The sequence below is a fragment of the Henckelia pumila genome, chromosome 2 (assembly GCF_033568475.1).
Source record: "Henckelia pumila isolate YLH828 chromosome 2, ASM3356847v2, whole genome shotgun sequence".
Classification (NCBI taxonomy): domain Eukaryota; kingdom Viridiplantae; phylum Streptophyta; class Magnoliopsida; order Lamiales; family Gesneriaceae; genus Henckelia; species Henckelia pumila.
In genome coordinates this window covers 150,492-172,992 of record NC_133121.1, presented here as the reverse complement: position 1 = coordinate 172,992, position 22,501 = coordinate 150,492, and the positions used below count along the sequence as shown (strand labels likewise).

The following is a 22,501-nucleotide window of genomic DNA, read 5'->3' as shown; positions in this document are numbered from 1 at the left end:
CTTGGGGATTGAAAAGGGGTTGAAGTTGTTGGGAAATTGGTGGATTGGTTAATATCCGCGTGCTCTTCATAGACTTCTTTTATTTTCTTATTTTGGGCTTTTGAAAAAGCATTTTTTAACTTAAATAAGTGTTTTTTTAAGCACTAAACAACCAACAATCCAAACACATTACAAATTAAAAAAGCACTTTTTTAAAAAAAAAAGTTTTTTTTTTTTGCTTTTGATATCAAACGGGACCAAAGTTACTCGATACGAAGGGTGCAAATAATCATAATTGATGCCTTAAATAATTTGTTTTGTATTCTTTCGCTCGCGGATAACTTGATTATGTTGGTTTTATTACAGCAAAAAAACTTTCATTTGACCTTGTCAGATCTAATTTTTGGAGTAGTTTTAGGTTTAAAGAAGCTTATAAATACGTGTTTAATTTTTAATATAATTTAATTATTTATTTTTAAAAAAATTAAGCCAATTAATTAACACGGAAACCATATCAGATAATACAGCTTTACAAGAAAGAATCAACAAATATCCAAATAGCAATAGAAGAACATGAAAAAGGATATTTGGCAAAACAATGAGCGGCTTGGTTAGTCTGTCGACGCATATGAAGAAAACCAAGTCAATTATCTTTCGTCAACAAATGTTGGAACTGTAAAATTAGAGAGCATTCAGAACCAAAGAACTCGCTTGAAGACTTCACTGCTCAGAGCCTTAGACATCCTCCAACGAGTCAGTAAACACTCATACATTAGAGATCTCACAATATTTGCAAAAAGTAAGACCAAGAACAATTGCGGTAAGTTCACCCCTAAAGATCGGTCCTGAATTACGTATTTTTTTTAGCCAAAGCAGCTATTATCTTCCCCTGCCGATCGCGAATGATCGCACCTGTCACGCCCCAAAACCGGGGTTGGTTGACATCGGTGTTGCTTTCAAATAACATTCAAAAATAACAAGCCTCATAGTACAAACTTTAACCAAAAACCAGAATATTATTTCATGACGAAATTTGTTCTTACATCTCATAATTCAAATCATAAAAAAAATGCATCAGCGGAAACTAAAACTTATCATCATAGGAACTAAGAAACTCAAATAATATCAGCACTTCTAAATTTCTCCTTTTTCATCAGTCCAATATTAACTATGCTCTTCCTCTTCAGATTCCTCTTCATTATTATATGGGGAGGGAAGTAAGGGGGTGAGCGATTTGGCTGTCGCTCAGTGATAGCTGTGTTTTGTATGCATATTTTGATGTCGTTTTATTATTGTTTTGCATGCATTCATGTGTCATTGTTTATGTTTTTATTTAAGTTTTGCTCATATTTCATGCATCATATTTACATAACATTTTCTCGAGTTTTTGTGTAGGAAATGGCAATTTAAGGAAAAGTTGGATCAGAAGTGTGCTCGCTCGAGCTGCGTGTTATTACCGCTCGAGCGAGAGATGTATGAAGTGCCAAACAAAAGTTTGTTCGCTCGAGCGGGACTTTATTACCGCTCGAGTGAGAGAGGAAAAAGTTGCGGATCAGAAGAATTCTCGCTCGAGCGGGAGATCTATTCCGATCGAGCGATGCGGGCGTGCAGAGTTTTTATTTTTGGAAAGTTTTGCTCGAAGTTGGACACTATATTTTGAAGATTCTAGGCGTATAAATAGCTTTCTTTTTATCAGATTAAGGGTTACAACCGTGTTCAAGCGGCAAGGAGGCGGCTCGTTTATCACTATCGTTATATTTTATTCCTTTCTTTTAATTTTGATTTTTAGTTGATGTTGTGGATTGAAAACTTTGATTTCGAATTATGTTAAACTTTGAGTAGTCTTTTCTTTTCGATCAAGACCACGTGATTAAGCCGAACAAATTTATGTAGAAAACGTGGATGTTTATTTGAGAATTTTCAGATTTGGTTTTATATTGTTGATTATTAGATTTATATTTGTCTTGTGAATGATCTGACCAATTGTTTGCTTGCATGTTAATCGATTCTAAGTCGACAGAGGAGGAATTGATTTTGATCACTCTAATAATCAACACGAGGTTAAATTGACTAGAAATAGTATTCGATTTCATCGTGCGGTTTTAGGTGTTAACTGAATTCTCACAGTTCTTAATGCATTCGAGATTGATTTGAATTATGAAATATTGATCCGTCAATAGTTGGATAGGTCTAATTGTTCTAAAATAGACCTTTAAACAATTTAGGAGAATTCACCGTAATTTAAGGTTAAATCTGAGTCTTGAATTTACTACTTGTTGCATGATTTGTTCGGTACCTACGTGTATCCTTGATCAAATTTTCTCATATTTGAATCCAATCTAAAATTCTTGTTGTGTTTTACTTTAATTGAATTTTATTTGCAAAATTTATTTCTTGGTTAAAAATATGAAATCGCTTTTATTCGCTAGTCTAGATTAAGTAAAAATAATTAGATTTTGGTAATTGCAAAATAACAGTCCTTATGGGTTCGAAATTTGGAATCTTGTTCACTATCTATAACTTGACTTGGTGCGCTTGCCAGTAGATTTTTATCACACCGATTTTAGCGGTCACTCAGCAAGTGGGGACCGATCGATCATATATTAAAATATATACATATATATTTGACAAAAATTCATACTTGGATTCAAACATAACATCTTTCAAAATATATTTAAATCATAACATGCCTTATCATAGCATAATATAAACATCATAACAAAACTTGACTTATCATAACATGACTTGACTTATCATAACATGACTTGACATGACTTAACTTGACTTGACATGGCATTGAAAATCATCTCCTTATTCGTGACGAACTGATCAATCTCCTATATGTAATCCCTCTTAAAACATACTTTTAACCAGATTGCATCAAGAATAGAATTACATAACAAGATTTCAAAATATATCATGAACGGTCGAATTTTCGAAGCATACATAAAATTTTAAAACGTAAAGCCCACTTACTTCGATCTTAGATTCATATAGTGGAAAGCTGTTGTGGATCATCATCTGTCATCAACCTCATGACATAGCTTAAGAATTATATATCTCAAGAATTCTTAAATATACACAAGTACACCATATCCAATGTCTCCACTTGAAATACCATTATTTAGAGTGGCCTTCAATTTTTATTCTGCTACTCTAATCTAATAAAAAGAATGAGCAGATACTAGTATAGAAAGAAATAAGTTGGCAGTGGCAATTTTACAAAGTGAAAGTAAAAAATGAATTGAAATAGTGTATTTAGTATTAAGTAAATCGGGTGGTGACAAAATATGTGGTACTTTATGGTTTTCCTCTCTACTCTCTTTGTTAGAAAAAGTGGGTTGGGAAGGATTTATATACTATACAAAAAAGACATGAAAGGTTGCCAATTGAATTAGGAGAAATTATTATCACATTGAAAGGAATTTATGTAAATGAGTTACAACTTTTAAATAGTAATAATTTAATATTAAATCTATACCAATTATAAAAGTGTGAACCAAGGTAAAAGTTTTTCATCGTGTATTTTTAACTTTGTCCTTGATTAGTACACACTTGATAAATTCTATGAGAATACTTTTGTAAAATCAATTATTATGATAAGGTGAAAATTGACAATGTGTGCATATTAGATAAAGTTCCAGTTTCCAAAAAATTTAAATACCAAAATACTTTAGTTTTTATTTTCTTGTAGATAAAGTGAACATATTTTTTCCAAAAAAAAATAATTAAATTAAATTAAATACTTATCCAGTTTCCTAAAAGATTGAAAAACCAAAATACTTTAGTTTTTATTTGTTTGTAGATGGAATGACATATTTTTTCAAAAAAAAACCTTATGTATTTTAATTTGAAAAAGAACATATTAAACTAAATAATTATATCATGAGTTCATAAATATAACAAAATATCAAATTTTTAAACGTTATTAATATATATATATATATATATAAATTAAATTACACATTAGTGTTGAAATAAATAAATTCATGTGGATTCAAGTTTTAATCCAAAATAATAAATAAATAACAAACCAACACACAAATATCATATATGTAAAAGTTGAAATTTAAAAAATTAACTATTTTTCCTCCTCAAAAAATCTAAAAACTATAAAATTATTTTATGAGATGATGTTACAATTAGCGAAGGAATATTTTTACAAGAGTTTGAGATGAATATCTTCAATTGTTTTTAGCAAAACTATAAGATTGATATTTATTTAAATATTATTGAAGTCTGTAAATATATATATGTTAATCAATCTACTACGGGTTAGTTAATAAATCAAAAAAAAAATAAGTCTATAAAAATTATGGATGACATGTTTTACATTAAATTAAAGATCATGTAAAAATTACATTGATGCAAATTTTCAATCAGACGAATAAATAAAAAATATGCAACAAAACGGTTGAAATAAAATATGGAATGTTAACATTTTTAATTAAAGACATTCAAAATTCAAACAAAAATTTCAGCAATGAGAGCATTGTAAGAAAAAGAAATCAGTAGATTTCGAAAAACGAGAAATCAAAAAGAAAAGACGATGTCCAACAAATACATTGATTGTTAACGATACTGACATACAAGTAATGGAAGACGATAACATACCAGAATGCAGATGCGAATGGTGAAATTATTGTTATTCTTTGCAAGTAAATATTTTTAGCATAAAAAAGAGACCATTTGATTAAATAATAACGATAGAAAAATGCAAATAATTGATGAAGATAGTATCACAAGAATTGTTATTAAAGATGATGATAATAATGATTCTTTCATGGAGAATAAAAAAACACATGATATGAAAAATCGTTAAAGAGAGAAAAAATCTCAAATATAAAATAAAAAAAATATTTGACGCAATAATTTAAATTAAGATTTAGAATGCATTATCTATACCAATTTTTTTTTTCATAAATCAATAGTGATCAACATATAACATAAAAAATTACAAATCATATTTAATATAATTTGATTAACATATCTCATTATTAATAAATAAAAAATAAATCATACATACATACATGAGATAGAAAATAAGACAAATTCATGGTACGAATCATGTCAAAATTTCTCAAGATTAATAAAAAAAAATAGAAAACTCAATCAAGATATAATAATTACATAAGTTTCAATATATATCAATATTGTATTAATGTAAAACTACAATAAACGTAACACTTATATTTATAAGCTTACATGAATTATTGATAATGTCTTATTCTAAACTGTTAATGTTGATGTAAAATAATCATGACCGTAAATAATACAAACATTGAAACTGAAACATCCTAGAACTTCTACTGGAAATTTTTTTTTAAAAAAAACTCTCTAACTATAAAATAATGAATATAAAAATATATATGCAATACATATATATATACATCATACTTAAAAATAACTTTTCTTAATTTAATATACATCTACACGATAAACATAAATAATAATAAAAGTACATGCATGCAACTAAATACCTAACATTAATTAATAAATAATCATTTATAAAAATTTTCATAATAAAATTCCTAAATAATATTTTTTTCACAAAAATTCATGAAAACTTAGAAAATAAATACTTAAACGTAAAATCCATGCATATACTAAAAATCTATAATAATAAAATATATGCGAAAATAAGTGTTCTAGTCTCAACATAAAATTCATCTTAGAGCAATGGTCACGGGTTCTAGCCGCCTGGATACTTATACGCCCTCGCCGCCAGTCGGGAACACATTATCCTTATTGACATTTTGCTCACCTGCACCATTTAAATCTAGTGAGCCTAGAGGCTCAGCACGTTCTATCCTTACATAACAAAATGAAATCACACACAAGCACACATCATATAAAATACGTGAATAATAATTATACGTGCATGATCTTAAAATCATATGCATATAAACATAAATAAATAATCATACTTCTAAATCATCATGCTATAACATAATTCATCATACTTTATAATTTTCGTAAAAATAACATATCATGATTTCTTAGTTCTCAACAGGTCGTATCCATGTCGGTGGCATCATACTGAGCGATTGATCAATCTATAAACCAACGTACGTGGCGGTGAGGTTTCCACCTCTGTGCTGTCACTTCACCAGCCCTCTCAGCTGGATCCATAAGCTCATCATACTTATACATCATTAGGAAGGTGACCGGGCCCAGGTATCCCGGCCTCCAACCACATCACTTTCCACCTTCACTTCAACTTCCATAAAAATATATTTTTTCTTAACATACATTTAAACTTATCATAAAAATTATTACATGATACATGAACTTAAAAATTCTCATTATTTCTTTATTTTCATGAAAATTTGCCCGTAGATATATATTTAATTTATTTTCTTAAAAATCATATTTATATATCTAATAAAAATGCATGCATGAATTAAATATATATTTACGGACATTTATTTTCCAAGGACTTGTTCGAGCTGCTGACCACTAGACTAAAACTCAAAAATTCTTAGACTGTCCCAAAATCCAAAAGCCCAACCTGACCTGGCCCAATAAGTTTCATGGCCCCCCAGGCCCATGAGAAACTAATGAGCTTGCTTAAAACATAAATTAAGTTCATTAACTAATTAACTTAAAATTTAATTAATAAAAATATTATTTAACCATTAATTATAAACTAGGCCGATAAAATTATTAAACCCGACTCAACTTGGCCCAATAATTCTCATGGATCACACGATCCATGACAAATTAGTGAGCTCACCTCTATAATTAATAAAACACATTAAATTAGTCCAATTAATTAACTAAGTCAAGCCCAAACCCATTAATTATTAACTAAAATTCTTAATTAATTAAATTAAAATACCCAAGACCAAATAATAAAAATTTAGACTTGGACTAAAATTAAATTTGACCCATCAAGACGTGACCCGACCCAAACCCAGATCCAAAACCCAAGCCCAGCCCACCTAAAGACCCATAACCTGAATTAATAAATAAATAAAAGAAACCCACATTCCCAACCCACGTACAGACTCCCCCCCCCCCCCCCCATTATCGGTCGTGTAGCAGCAGGCTTTATGGCCTGCTGCCGGCTAGCTCCGACCGCTGAATGGCCGGAGCTCCACCGCCCAGACGTAGCCCACGTCTGGGCGGTTCCAACGAGCCATGCCTCGCTTTGAACCGATACTTATACAGCCTTAGCGAACCACGTTTCCGGGAATCCCAAAACTGCCGCGCAACCTGTGCAGTCCACCATCCTTGGACTTTCTGACCAGCTCCGGCCACTAACGTCCGGAGCTCTGACACTTGGACCACCCCAGGGTCTAGGTGCAACCCATGGACTAGGCCTGGCTCGAGCCCAGACCCTGCAAGAAGAGGCCGAACCCTTCTTCCTCCTACATGCCTGTGCGGCAGTCCACCCCGGCCCCCATCCTTTGAACCTCACGCTCAGCAGCTTTTCCAACCACTCCCATGACTGAAACCCATGCCAAACCAACCTTAAGGACTCTAGTTACAACCCCAAACCATGGTGCAGCAATTCGAACAGTCCCTAGCCATGTAACATGCCCAAAATCGAGCCATATGCATATAAACGTGAAAAACAAGCATGAACTATGAAGAATGTCATTCAAATCTGAAACACATGCAATAATCTCATCATTTATCTTAAAAATAATTTAATATGATCTAAACGGTGTTCAAGAATGGAAATCAAACGTGCCTTATTAAAGATTTGGACCAAAACAAAGAAATCAACGCGTATCGGGCTCGCCGGGACGAACGGCTTGAAAATCCTTGCCGAAAAACTTCAAGAAAATTGTGTGTGATGCGTTCTTGACGATGGAAAATTTTCTGAAGATTTATGGAGGCGGCTAAGAGAGTTTTGGCGTGAGATAGGGATAGAGTTTTAGGGAGAATAATTTAGGTTAAAATAAATTAAATTACACTAATTAAGCTAAGTAGATAATTATACCATAAAATATATTTAAAACTCATAAATAAAAAAATATAGATTAGGTAACATAATGAAAATCCCGTAATAATAATTAAATGTAATTTTAAAAGTTATTAAAAGTCATTAAAATGATTTATTTTGGATAAAAATGGACACATAAATATACATATATATAAATACCATAATTTTCTTAAAATCTAACCTTAAAATAATATTTTAAGGCTCATAAAAATCTCATAAAACATTTTGGGTGAAAACAACATCTCGTCCGTCCACGGTCCCGCCTACGCGATCATAAAATAAACTTTCTCAAATAAATTCATAAATCACATCATATAGATTTAAATGCCGAAAAAATATTTAAAACATGCAAATAAATCAATTAATTTAAATAATATCACTCATAAAAACAATTTAACACATTTTCACATTATTATAAAATTATAAAATCCCCTAGTTATGCATGCGAATTTACGTGACGAATTTCTGGGCGTTACAGAAACTGCAAGTGTTACATTGTCAAAAATGTTTCAAATATTTTTATTAGTTGCAATGTCGAAGATTATATTGATTACATCACTAAGACATGTAATAGTTTATTTTTTTCAAAAAATATATATTATTACCATGAAAAGCATTTATTAACTGCGTGTTAATATCTTCTAAACCCAATTAATTTATTTAACAATGGTTATCGACAAAAAAGATGTTCTCACGTGCAATGCACGTGACTTTTACTAGTATATATAAAAGAATGATTTCTCAAACTTTAGGAGGAATAATATAATTTAATGAATAAAATGGTTGTCTCAATTTCTCAAACGTGAGGTTCATGTCAGAGGAATTAGGAGTTTGAAAAAATGTGAGGATTTATGATTAATTGAGGCATAAGTGTAACACCCGAAAATTTTAATACGTAAATTCGCATTGCATAATTAGGAAAAATAATTATTTAAAAATTTATATTTGGGTTAAATGATATTTATGTGTTATTATGTAAATTATATGCATGATTTAAATTTATTTTAGCATTTAACTCGTGATTTTAGAATTTCTAAATTTTTCAGAATTTTATTGATTTGATCGCGTAGACGGGACCGTGGACGGATGAGATATCAACTTTTGAGCCAAAAATATTTTATGTGATTTTATGAGCCTTAAAAAAATAATATTTTATGGTATTTTGTCAATAAAATTTTAGTATTTAATTATATATTTATTTAAGGGTTGATTTTTAGCCAAAATAAGTCATTTTAATGACTTTTATTAATTTTTAAAAATAGACTATTTATTTATTTCGGGATTTTGGTCTATTTATCAGATTGGTAGGTATTTTAAGAGTTTAAAATTTTAAGTTTATGGTATATTATCTTTCTAAATAAATTATATTAGTTATTATCCTAATCTACCCAACATTACACCCAAAATCTCTCCCTACCCTACGCTCAAACCCCATCAGCCGCCAACCCCATCTCCTCCACCTCCTCCCTCACGTTTTTCAGCAAATAGCAGCCTCCTTAGCCGAGTTCTTCAAGGATTATTCAAGTTTTTGGCCCGTTCGTCGTCCCGGAGCCCCGTATACGCATAAATCTTCGTTATAATTAACAAGGAATGTTTAATTCATTTTCTTTACCACCATATAAGCTACTACTAACGTTTTTCATTAGACTATATAGATTTGACATAATATTTACTGAACTTCTTCTGAAAAATCTCATAAACTCCTTCACGTGCATGAGTTTTCTTGTTTTCTTCAAGGTTTGATCACGTTTTTCTCATGTGGCTCGGGTCCAGGCTGTTGGCTGTGGTTAGGATCGTGTCCTAGGTTCTGTAGGATCGAGTGAGGCAGGGGGTTTGTGCCAAGAAGGGCCGGAACCGAAGCCAAAAAAGTTGGGTGCAGCAGATCGCGCAGATTGCGCAGCGTTGGGAGATTGGCTCGTTCTCGGTCCACAGGGCGTGTTTTAGGTTGATTCTAGTGGGGTTAGAACCCCAAGACCTTGGGGAAGATATTACAGGTGGTTCTCCGGCCGGTGGTTTCCAGAGATGGGCGGCCGAATGGCCTGAAGTTTCTGGTCGCGTTCTGCGCGTGAGCAGAAACTAGGGGTAGATTGTTTTGGTTCGTTCTCCTTCTACAAAGCTCCGTTTGAGGTAAAATTTGTGGGTTAGAACCGTCTGGATGTTATCTAAGTATGGGCAGTGGTTTCACGGCCAAAGGTCGCTGAAGTAGGCGGCACGGTCAGTTTTTTCAAAGTCGCTCAGGGCTGCCGTGAGTTAGGATTAAGGAAAGAAATGCTAAGGTTGTGTCTAGGCTTTAGGCGGGCCGGGCTTGGTGTTTTGGGTACGGGTTGGGTCCGTTGGGTCACGGGTCATGTTAGTCGGGTCCGGGTCTGGGTTATATTAGTTGAGCTCGAGTATTTTTTATTTTTAAGTTAATTATTAAGTTGGGCTGTAAATGGGCCAAGACTAGTTCAATTAATTAATTGAGCCACATGTGAATTAAGTTATTGGGCTTTAGTAATTATTTAAGTGAGTCTATTAATTTTTATGGGCCTTGGGGCCCATGGAAATTATTGGGCCAGTCTTTAGGTTTTTGGGTCATTGGGCCAGACTAAGTAATTAATGGGCTTGAGTTTTGTTATTGGGCCAGGTATGTCATATTGGGCTTGAATAAATTATTTGGGCTTAAATGTAAGTTAATGGGCTTAAGTTGAATTATTGGGCCAGTCTTAGAATTTATGGGTTTAAGTCTAAGGGGCCAGCAGTCTGACCAACCCGTAAAAATTAACTATGTCCGGAATATATATTTAATTCTTTTTTATGCATGAAGTTTATTTTAAGTATAAGTATATTTATTATTAAAATTAATTAAATATACATTACAGACATATTTTAAGTGCATGCATACATGAAATATTTTATGATGTGTTTATGATTAAGAATTGAACATGAAAAATATTTTTATGGAAATTGAAGTGATGTGGCAGCACAGAGGTGGTTTACCACCGGCACAGAGGTAGTTCTACTACCGGCATAGAAGTGGTTTTATCACTGACACAGAGGTAGTTTACTACCAGATAGAGGTGGATTTATCCACCGCCACGTACGATGGTTCTTAGACTGATCAGTCGCTCATGATTACGAGCCACACTTATGGATATGACCTACACAGTTTTTATGATTATGACATGCTCAATTTATGCTATGTATGATTAGTTATGATGTATGTATGATGATCATAATTATGGCTAGCAAGAATTCATGGTGCATTATTTTACGAGCATGCATGCATATTCATGATGATTATAAGTATTAGTATGATTATGTGATACATTATTTTAACCCTTGTTACAAAGGTTTAGACATGTTGAGCCCCTAGGCTCACTATGCTTATATGATGCATGTGAGTACGATAATTCATTTGTAGCTCCTACCGGTGGCGAGGATGTATGAGCAAGCATGGCAGTGGCCCCGTGACCGTCGCATGGAAGAGTTATTATTATATTGATATACTTTATTAGGGTTTTTAAAACATATTTCAAAGTTTTATTTATGTTTATTTTCGCATGCATGAGTTTGAATTTTTGGGTTACAGATTTTTATTAATATTGCGTGTTTCAAGATTTTTATTTATTTAAGTTATCATTAAAAGAATTTATTTGTTAGTATTATTTTTAATGTTTATACATATATGTATGGGCATATATGTATAGTATTATTCTTAGTTATAAAAAAAATAAAGTTTTTCCGCATTTATTAGTAGTAGATGTTTCAATAAGTCTAATTAACAATAATTATATAAAACAATTAGATATAATGCAATTGAAAACATGAGGTTAATTTTATCATTGAAGAAGATTAATGAAATAAGCGTTTCAAATTTGAAACTGATAAGAGGATATTAATCTCAAATTAAAAATCATTAATTTGATATTATAATTGTTATTAGAAGTTAATTTTCTTATTAACAAAATTAGTATTATTTTTAAATAATGTACTTTGTTTGAATGTTAAATATATTGTAAAAATCGTTATTATACGTGTGAGACGTACACAATTTTAGATACAAAAATAAAATATTCATTTTGTTTAGTTATATTGAAAAATTAGGTCACGGATATAACAACACCAATAGCAAAGTGTCCCTTAATTTCATCGAAACCCACATCTACATCCAACCGATATTTCCCTATAGGCAGTTTAAAACCCATCGTTCCTGGAGATCCACCACAACTATAGCACGAGCATGAGAAATATTACACATATTTTGGAATTCATCAAAGCAGGACAGGAGGCCAACTTAGGTTAATAGGTTGAAAATACAAAACAACATCATGTTTTCTCTTACAAATCTCGCCCCATATCGCCCACGCTAGTACACACAATAATTCCAAATCATGCTTAGATGAACACTTTAAAATACCAATGATATTTCAAACCAGATATATTTGAGAAAACAAATGCAGACATTGGTTTTTCCACTTGAAGAATTTCATATTATTTTGAAAAACAATCCAATTTTTATGAATTAATATTTTATTTTATAAAAAAATAAGATTTTTTATAATGCTAAAAATAAAACAAAAAACTAATGTTTTTCATATTAATCCCACTTAATATGGTTAAACATAGCTTTAACCAACCACTTTTCCGTGGTCTCACTTTCACCGGCTCATTGCTATTGCTTCTCCCTCTTCTTCTTCTTCTTCTTCTTTTTTTTTTTGCTTTTTGTTTTATGACGTAGGTACCCCAAGTTGCTACCTTTAAATGCCCATTAGGTAAACTTTCGGATTAACGCAATAGCCTGAAAGTGACACTTGCCAAATAAACCGCACAAGGAACATGCTTACCACAGAAGGTGATGTTAGACAAATCGAACTCCTAACCACATATCAAACACTCATCTCCTGTATTATTGACTTAGTTAGCTTTACTTGACATCTTTCGAACACCTTTGACCTATGTGCCACATGACGCTTTAGCTCAAACACAAGCTAAATCGCAACAATGCATTACGGAACATTTGAAAGACTCGTTGTGTACCATTACTCAAACAATAAACTTGAACATAAAAACACCTCTATTTAAATCTCCTCTATGTTATTAATCCACGGATAGATAAGGACAACACAAATGAAACCCCACTGACAAATGTTTTCGGAAGTAGAAGCAAGCGAGCCTCGGCAAGATAGAAAACATGCTCTTACACAAAACCCATCTACAGCCGAAAACATTTGTAAGTGGGGTTTCATTTGAAGCAAGCGAGCCTCGGAAAGATAGAAAACATGCTCTTACACACAACCCATCTAAAGTGGAATCAAATTTTCTTTTTTCTTTTTGTACTCACATTTTTGTGTTCTACATATTGCTCATACTCTTCAATATTTTTTCTAGAAAAAAACCTTATGTATCATGCACATTTACATATCGTTAGTTGGCAACAGAGGAGATTGTAAAATGGTTAGATACAAACCTATTTATTATTATATTATTATTATAATAATTAAAAAGGTATATGCAGGAAGCTCTCCACCACTTATAGAGGCCGCAATAAAGGGTAATCTTCAAGTAGTTCCCGCTCTGAAAGTACGTCGCCTTCATTTTGAGGGGTCCATAACACCTCAACTGCCTATATTTAAGAATACAGAATTGCACGATGGTAAATAACAAATTTAGAGGTTGCTACTCACTAGTTGCAAAGATTCTTGTCTCACCATAATTCTACCCGAGGGGATTGACGCTAGCTTTTGCAATGCTTCCTTCAAGTCCTTACTGCTGTTGATAGAAGACAGCTTATGTACTCCCACAGCCGCTACCACAACTGTAATCTGAAACAATAAATATATAGCAAAGTAATCAAAAGGATAAACGGGTCAGACACCAGAAAGTAAAAAAGAAAACTAGATTGCTCAAATTTCACAACAGATATAATCAACGACCATGAGGGAAAAAAGGAGGCAAGACAGCTGATTACACGGAAAACTAGAAGAAACATCACGTCTCTAATCAAACACAATCTTTTTCAGTATTAAGTCATGCTACAACTTGATTTTTCATTAGCACACTAACTAGATATTGATCTCGAGCAAAACAAATATGCCAATATGCAACGACAGAGCAACCATAACCTTTTCCCATATATATGACATTCAGCACCAACTACTAGGAGCACAATTGAAAAGAAAAAAACATTATAATATACAATGGGTATTACATCCTAAAGATAGTTCCTCAAATGTAAAAGGGCGTTTGTAGGAATATGTTTCTTTTGCAATCAATCTAATAATTGGAAACTAGTTATTACCACTATGTATTCATTGCTAAATCCACTTGAACTCAGGATTGTCGATCTTTGCTTCTTTATGTTATTTACGTTTACAAGTGTCTCCTCATCGAACTTCCCACGTTCCTCAATTGAAAGTTGATTGAATCTTCTTTCCCCTTCCTCTATGCTCTTTTTTACGTCAACCTGCATTTCATATGGCAAACTCAACGCAAGAAAAGAACGTTATATCTATCTGTAGTACCACTCTTACAAGATGGAGTTTTTTGCACTTGATTATGATGTTGAAAGTTGAACCATCTAGAACCATGATACCACTTCATAAAAAATGAAGCTGATAAAATTAAAATAAACTCGACATGAGAAATTTCAAAAGTATCAAGTTATGGGGTAAATTGCATATAGCCCCTCTGTGAAATCTCAAAAGAGCTTAACACACCCCAATAAAAAATAAATAGGTGCTTAACCCCCTATGTTTCTTAAAAATGCTCATAAACACCCTATAAAATATTAATATGATTTTAACCCTCTTTCTTGTATACAAATTAATTTTTCATCATACTTTCTTCATGTAATTCAAAATATAATCAGTACACCCGAATACAAATCACATTTTTTTTTTCTGTTTTATTTTTTTGATCAAATTGTGGTATTTTAACGTTATTTCTTTTATAATTTTATAGTGTACTGTTTTTAAAACCGAACCAGACCAAACGGTTTGATTAGTTCGACCGCGAACCAGTCACAGGTCCGGTCCGGAGTAAGCCCAAAAACCATTTTTCTGGTTAACCCGCTCGGAACCTGTCAAACCCGGTCAAGAACCAGTTGGACTGGCTTTGAACCGGTAAACCGGTTTGAAACTGGTTCACCTAACTTTTTTTTAAAAAAAATTAATTTTTTTTAAAATTTAATTATTTCCCTTCCCAAAAAAAATTATTTCCTATTTTAAAATTTTAAAAGTTTTATTTTTTATGTTATATATATGATTATTGGTTTTAAAATTTTTTAAAGATGGCATTTTAGTAATGTTTGAGCTTATCTTGATTTTGTTTTGTTTATAAAATATATAAATAATTTATTTTATATTTTGGTTATATATACGTTTTTGTTTAGATTTTAAACTTTGATAAATATATATTTTATTATATATACATATTTAAGGTTTTTAAAATTTAAAATGTATCAATTACTATATTATATTATTATTTTATACGGAAAATAATAGAAGTGCTCCATGTCATTTCAAAGAGACTTTACTCTTTAGTATGGAAAATGATTTGATCCAAAATAGAACTCCAATATGCAATACCCACCATAATATAATGTGTATATGGTCGTTTTTTGCTGGTCATCTCTGGTAAAAAAAATTAGAATGTATGGAAACATTCCACTCTGAAGTAGGAATTATGCAAAATGAAATAAACATGCATTCACCACCTTCCTGACATCCGGAATAGTTCCAGTGAAATAACAAATGAGAATACCAAGCTCAATTTCCAGTCTAGCCTCCCATAAAAGGAGGCCTTGGTAAAAAGTTAATGACTGATTTAGCTGCAAAATTCATCCCTCCGTTACTTATATAATGCAGGCATAAATGGAGTGCAGGAAAGTAAGAACTGAGTCCAAGTATACACCCAAGATTTACAAACATTTGCATGCACATCAGTAAAATATGGACAACCCTTTCTACTACCGCAAAGAATATAACGAGTTTAACATTTTAACGAGGTTAAGAGATAGTGGCGAATCGACTAACTCGTTTTGTAGAATATTTGGTTTCCCAAGGCAACATCGTGGATTAGTTCCACAACTCGTGTGCAATTGAAAATTAAAATAAAATAATTTAGATTAGTGAAGTGTCACAAGTATAATATTATAATGCAAAATTCTAATCCATGACTGGAAGGGTACACAACAGCCTAATAACCGAGCTTTTAGCTTTCACCAACCCCAACCCCAACCCCAGAATGGCAAGAAAATAGGTAAAATAATTATCAACTTACAGATGAATAAGCTGAGATGCAATAATCAGGATGCCTTAGTAAAGAGAGTATAGTTTCTGCAACAAAATAAAAATTGTTCATAACTACAAAGAAACAAACACCAACTGAGAATTTTTTTTAAGGATAAAAATATGGCAAGTAATCCACTCCCTTTGACCCTTGTATGCACCCATAAAGAAAAAACTATCACGCTTCTCAGATTGGTGTGACAAAATGAAGGATGACTCAGCATACACCACATGCCAGGAGGCTAGGACACAACTTCCAGGGTAAGAGGGTGATAAAGAATCATACACAAAGGAATATGATTAAATGGCATGTATCATACAACAATCAAAGCTTTTATCCCAATAAATGGGGTCTATATGAATCCTCCTAAGCAATTGTGATTTATCCACTACTATATTAACATCTATATTTAAACGAATTTATCTTGTCCTATTGTTGTTAATGAAGTATTCTTTGGTCTCACTCTTCCTCGGTTAATGTGTGTAGTTGTCATGATCTTACAATGCTTGACTGGGGTATTTATTGGCCACCTAAGTACATGCCATACCATCTTAATCGCGCGAAGTTTTTCCTCAATGGGCGCAATTCCAACTCTCTAATTTTCTCATTTGTTATTTTGTACATCCTCATATGTCTGTGACAAAACCAAATCTCTAAATAAATCAAAATCTACCGGGATTAACAAAATAAAGAAGAAACGTGAATTGATTTAGTAGTAATTATAATCTAAAAAGATATTCTTAGCCAAGATTGAATCCTTTAACAAGAAGAACAATCCTACCCCAGCTCATGCTAATGGGAAAACAAAGCAATAAACATTAACGAATCCTCCAACCAACTCTCCCCCTCTTTTATTTATTTAATTCAATTTAATTTAATTTAATTTTTTTTTATAGGAAATGAAAATATATTCATTAATAGATAAAAGGTCATAATTACAAAAAGTGGATCAAAGGTTCACACAAAAAGAGATAAAACTAGAGTCCACTTAGCATCATATAACTCCAATCCTTATACAAATATGAAACCCAGAAGTCTATGAACTCCTTCATCTTCCAAATCCAAAACGGAACCACAAATTTTATCTTATCCCAACATTCACTTACCGGTTCTTCTCCATTATCAAAATTCTCTTGATTCTTTCCAACCGAGCCACCAACAAATACAAGGAACTACCACGATCCAAAATATTCTACCCCTCATGCCCACATTTCCACCAAGATTTGCTTCAAATAAATCCCTAACTAATCTTGGGATACCCAAACCAAGCCACACGTAATTCAACCTCTTCATCTTTTTGCAAAATGATCCTAGATACTTAAAGCTCTCACTCACACATAACTAGTAAACTCGTATCTTAACCATCGCCTTACTACGTCTAATGTTGCAAACTTAGATTCCATATATTTAGTATTTACTCTACTAAGCCTAAAACCATTTAGTTCCAATGTTTCCCTCCAAGATTCGAGCTTACAATGAATGACATATGGTAATTACTTATTCATTTATTGTCGATATACAACATTAATCAATTATTTTGTCACTGGAGATCTCATTTCCTCAAATTATTTTGTAGAACCAATTAAAGGACAAGAGAAATATATGTTAATAAAATCTGCACAACTCTCCAACTTCATGATTCAAAATTCCATTCTCTGAAACAAGAATTCATTGTTACACATCACATCTACTTGAGGAGGACTCCTCGAGTGTAAGAGAACATTAGATGCTTTACAAGAGCTTCATGAGTTATCATGAAAAAAAGGGATAATTGTATATACTATTCCTGTGAAATCACTAGATTGCTGAGAACCCCTGTAACTGTTAACTCCTCGTGTTTTCAAATTTTGAGCACAAAAACCCCTGAAAACACGTACGAACAAGGGGTGAATGCTCAAAATTTGAAAACATGGATGTATACGCTCAAGATTTGAAAACACATGGAGCGAATAGATAATTCTTTTTTCATATAGGTTTTAGCAATCTCGGGATTTTACTGGGACAGTGTATGCAATTAACCCTTAATAAATCTTTTATAGTCTATTTTAAATCTTGATTACTCTACTGCGAGACAATCTATTTGAAAGCATCAGATGTATGCAGCACCCAACCACCACATAATTCAGACATAACCTTACTGAAAATTCTATTAGAGAACCCAAAATTCACCATGAATGTGTTTTTCATGCATTATTTATTCAAAAAATAAATGTCTTTGAAATGGTATAGATCATAATTATCACGACATTTATATCATGTTCAGAACATAGGACAAAAGAAATTCATTAAACATGTTACCAGTCAACACATAGTGCAGACCCTCTGAGTTAGATGTATCAGCAAGTTCAGCAATCCGGTTGAGATCCTTTTGGAGCGACCTCCCCAAGCCCAAAAGCCCAACCTTAAACAAAATGAAAAAGACAGATGATATGATTCAGCATTTCTTAAACCATGAATTCTTTCAACTGCAACATGCCGAAGTATACATAATTTCAAGGAATCAAGCCATGATACATCAAGGTGAGTTAAAGGGCTTGCTAAGGAAATTCATTTCTCCTACCCAAAGTGGCTTCGTTAACGGAAGATTAATCTATTACAACAGTCTTTTGGCCCAAGAGCTTATTCACAAAATAAACTATAAGACATGTGGTGGAAATTTGGTGTTGAAGCTGGATACGACTAAGCCTTATGACAGGCAGATAAGACTTCCCATTTCACATGCTTTCTGCTTTTGGTTTTCCGGATGCTTTCATTGACATTATAAATAGATGCATTTCAAACGGCTGGTTCACAGTCGGCATCAATGGGATCCTATCCAGAATCTTTAAGTTCAACGGACGCTTGATACAAGCTGGCGTCTCTCACCTCTACTTTTCATTATCATGACGGAATATATTTCTCTTGATTTGGATGCCTTAGTATGAGCTAATAAGAAGTTAGCTTACTACTCAAGGTGTGCATTTAGCATCTCCCATCTTGCTTATGTTGATGACTTCATAATCTAAGCCAATGGAAATCATAAAACTGTCGAGAAGATTAGGTTCCTTTGTCAGTACGAGTCTTGCTCAGCGCAGCTAATAAGTAAACCAATAATTCATCTTCTTCCTCCACCATACGTAAATCTAGGAGGCGAGGACAATATGGTGCTGCTGCAGGGTTTTCAGAGGGTGTTCTCTACTTCACTTGCTTGGGAGTTCCGATGTTCATGGGCCATAGAAAAGCTTGCTATTTCCAGAAAATGGTCCAGAAAGCTCGTCAGAAACTCTTGGAGGGTTGCCACTCTGTATAGACGTTGCTCGTTTTTTTTGGTGTTTATCACTTTGACAGGTTGGAGGCCTAAAAGTTGGGTGAAGATTGGAGGGAAAAGGGCACGTTAAGGAGCTAATTTTGTTTCTTATTATTTGGTTCCTTTAGGTGGCTCGCAATAATTCAAAACATCGGGATATCAATGCTCAAACTCTAGAATTATTCGAGCTATCTATATTTATCTTTCTGTGGCTATGGTGTTGTATAAATTTGAATGGGGAGGAGGACTTTCTTCTACTACAAAAGCATAGGGGATCTTTCTTTCCACGGAAAGAGTAACTCGACTGACTGTCTGACCACGATTAGATAGACAGAACAACATTTTGGTGCATTCAAACTTAATACATATGGCTGCTCTCGTGGAATTCCTGGTGATGCAATCAAGGATTGATGCAGGGTTGGACAGGTTCCATAACTGATTGAAAATCAACCTCAGGGTATTGTACATTTGTTTGGGGAATATTAACTTGGCAGAGTAGGAAACAATCAGTAGTTGCGATGAGTTACGTAGAAGAGTTCAGAGCAATGGCTCATGGAGTGTGCAAACTAATCTGGATAAAAAGAGTATTGAAAGAACCAATAATGCGGTGTGATGATCCTATGCAACTTTATTGTGACAACCAATCAACCATTAGCATGCTCACATCCAGTTTATCATGATCAAACAAAGCATGTTGAAGTTGATTGACACTTCATCAAAGATAAGTTGGATGCAAAGATTATCAGCATTGAATACGTGTCTACTACTCATCAACTAGCCGATCTCCTTGTGAAAGGACTGTCGAAAGAAACACATGAATTTCCCTTTGAAAAGCTTGGTTTAATCAACATCTATAGCCAAGCTTGAGGGGGAGTATAGAATAGGATTAGGTCTTGTAAATAAATATTTATTATGATTTTATTTAATAGGGTAGTAAAATCTTTTAAGTTTGGTAGAAAATATCAGTAAGTTCTGATTCACAGGGAATCAGGGTTATTCATTGTTGTGTGTATATATACAAGAAGTATTTTCCCAATTTCTGCAATAACAAATGGAGAAATGAAGGGCGGGGTGGGTTCGAGGGGAATATGAAAAAGTCTGATTCAGTAAAATCAAAACGGTTGCCATATTCAAAATTAAATAGTAGATGGAATAACGTGATTCCCACACTTACTGGAAAACGTGGGACCCAACACTTATTGGAAAAAGTGGGAGAAGTTACCATAGTTGTTATTTGTTAATGATACTATTATGCCCATAAACTGAATTTGCATAGGAGACTAGTGTTTCAAACTTACAGGGTAAAATTGAAACTATGTATTTTGTGTGATTGACACACCAAATCAATTTCTATCACATGCTCAAGTTTAATAAAATAGAACAGATGAATGATGCCCTAAAAGCTGAAAGTTTCCTGATCCATCATATCCTAACTATGTAAGAGGGAAACCACATCGGATTTAGTTATTGTTATTGTTAAAGAAGAGTTGTGGTGTTTAGACTCAGACTGAGATTCTCTCTTCTCCTTCCCTCGTTCTGACCAATCTCAAACAATGAATACAACTTATTCCTGGTCAAAAACTAAAAGATAAAATTTTCTCATCTCTAATACAAAGGAAAGCAATACAATACAAAGGAAAGCAATACAATACAAAGGAAAGCAATGAAATAAATCACTAATTTTCTTTTAAAAAATTGTTTTTGGGTTGTTAAAACACCTAAAACATTTTAATCAAAATGCTCTAGCATGAAATGCATGTGTAATTTCATTCCAAATACAGTTTTAAATTGGTGGAAACATCCCATACTCTTGAAGTTGTGAGCTATGCCAATGTTTTCAAATTCATGATCACATAATAAAGTCACCCTTTCAAGTAAGCAAAAGAGATCAAATTGAAGCTTCTCGCCATGTTGCATCCAAAAAGTTCATAGGTTAAGAACTGCTAATAACAAAAAGACTTTGATATATGTATAATCTAAATCACAAAAACTCAACATTAATTCAAACCTGCTCCAAGACTAACACGAGTAGATATAAACAGAAGAGAGAATTCGTCAATATTGAATTATACCTGCAGCTTCAGCACAGTTGTTTTTTCAATATCAGTTAGCACACTACTTTCAGAACCCCCAGTCAAGAATCCTGACACCAAAACAAATGCAGCAACCGCAAGCATAATGGGAAAGAAACTGGACCCAAAACCCACTGCAGGGCCAACGTAAACGCTAGAGAAAGGAGACGGCGCATAATACGGAACGGAATACGAGAAACCGGACGCCTCCCCCATCCTCGGAGTGCTATAACTCCTCGAGGACATTGATGACCGCGAAGAAAACGAACTTCCGCCCATCCTTCCACCAGAAGCAGCCATGGCAGAAGCAGGATCATACATCAACAGCAGCCCCACAAGCACTGCGGCCGCCGCGGGTTTGTGGAATGCTTTGAGGGCTTTTATTATGGTCTGAAGGACAAATTCTACTGGGTTTTGTTGAGCTTTCGAATCCATCGATGCTTTAGAATTGGAAGCGAGATGGGCATCGGTGCCGCGAATGTTACTGATGAAGAAGCATTTGGCGCGAAGTTTGACGCGAATCTTGAAAGGATGGAACGGTATATGACTCTGAATAAGATTGTTTTGGAGGCAGGGGTACAAAAGGGGTTGATTCCACTGAAGGTTTAGGGTCGGTGCTGTGGCCATTTTGAGTGGAGGAGGAGCTTAGATTGTTGATGGACGGGATTTGGGAAATTTTTGGGAGTTGAAACCAGAAGAAAATTGAAATGGTTGGTATGGCGCAAAGCCATGTGGGCTGGCGGGGGCCGTTCTCCAAAATTATCGCAATTGTTATTGTTATTATTATTATTATTATTATTATTTATTATATTCAAACGATGGAATTCAAATCCATGGATTTCGAGTCTATTTAATTGTTAACAATGAAATAATAGATCAAATACTAAATTTCTACACTACTTATTTACACATTAGTTATATAAAGTAGAATGCATTTCA

The 22,501-nt window shown here is 33.3% G+C and overlaps 1 protein-coding gene across 2 annotated transcripts; it reads right to left on the bottom strand.

Moving 5' to 3' along the window:
• Positions 1–13,216: 13,216 nt before the first annotated feature.
• Positions 13,217–22,280, bottom strand: LOC140882784 (FLUCTUATING-LIGHT-ACCLIMATION protein 1, chloroplastic). 2 transcript variants are annotated; one of them, XM_073288985.1, is made up of 6 exons: positions 21,563–22,280; positions 18,503–18,605; positions 16,196–16,251; positions 14,214–14,378; positions 13,635–13,737; positions 13,217–13,538 (listed from the first exon to the last, which is right to left on the bottom strand). In XM_073288985.1, exons 1-6 carry the CDS (start codon positions 22,187–22,189, stop codon positions 13,531–13,533), a joined length of 1,062 nt encoding a protein of 353 aa, XP_073145086.1. In that variant the 5' UTR covers positions 22,190–22,280; the 3' UTR covers positions 13,217–13,530. The 2 variants fall into 2 exon arrangements, with proteins under 2 accessions (XP_073145086.1, XP_073145085.1); XM_073288984.1 differs by having other exon boundaries at positions 13,624–13,737; positions 21,563–22,279.
• Between the last annotated feature and the right edge of the window lie 221 nt (positions 22,281–22,501).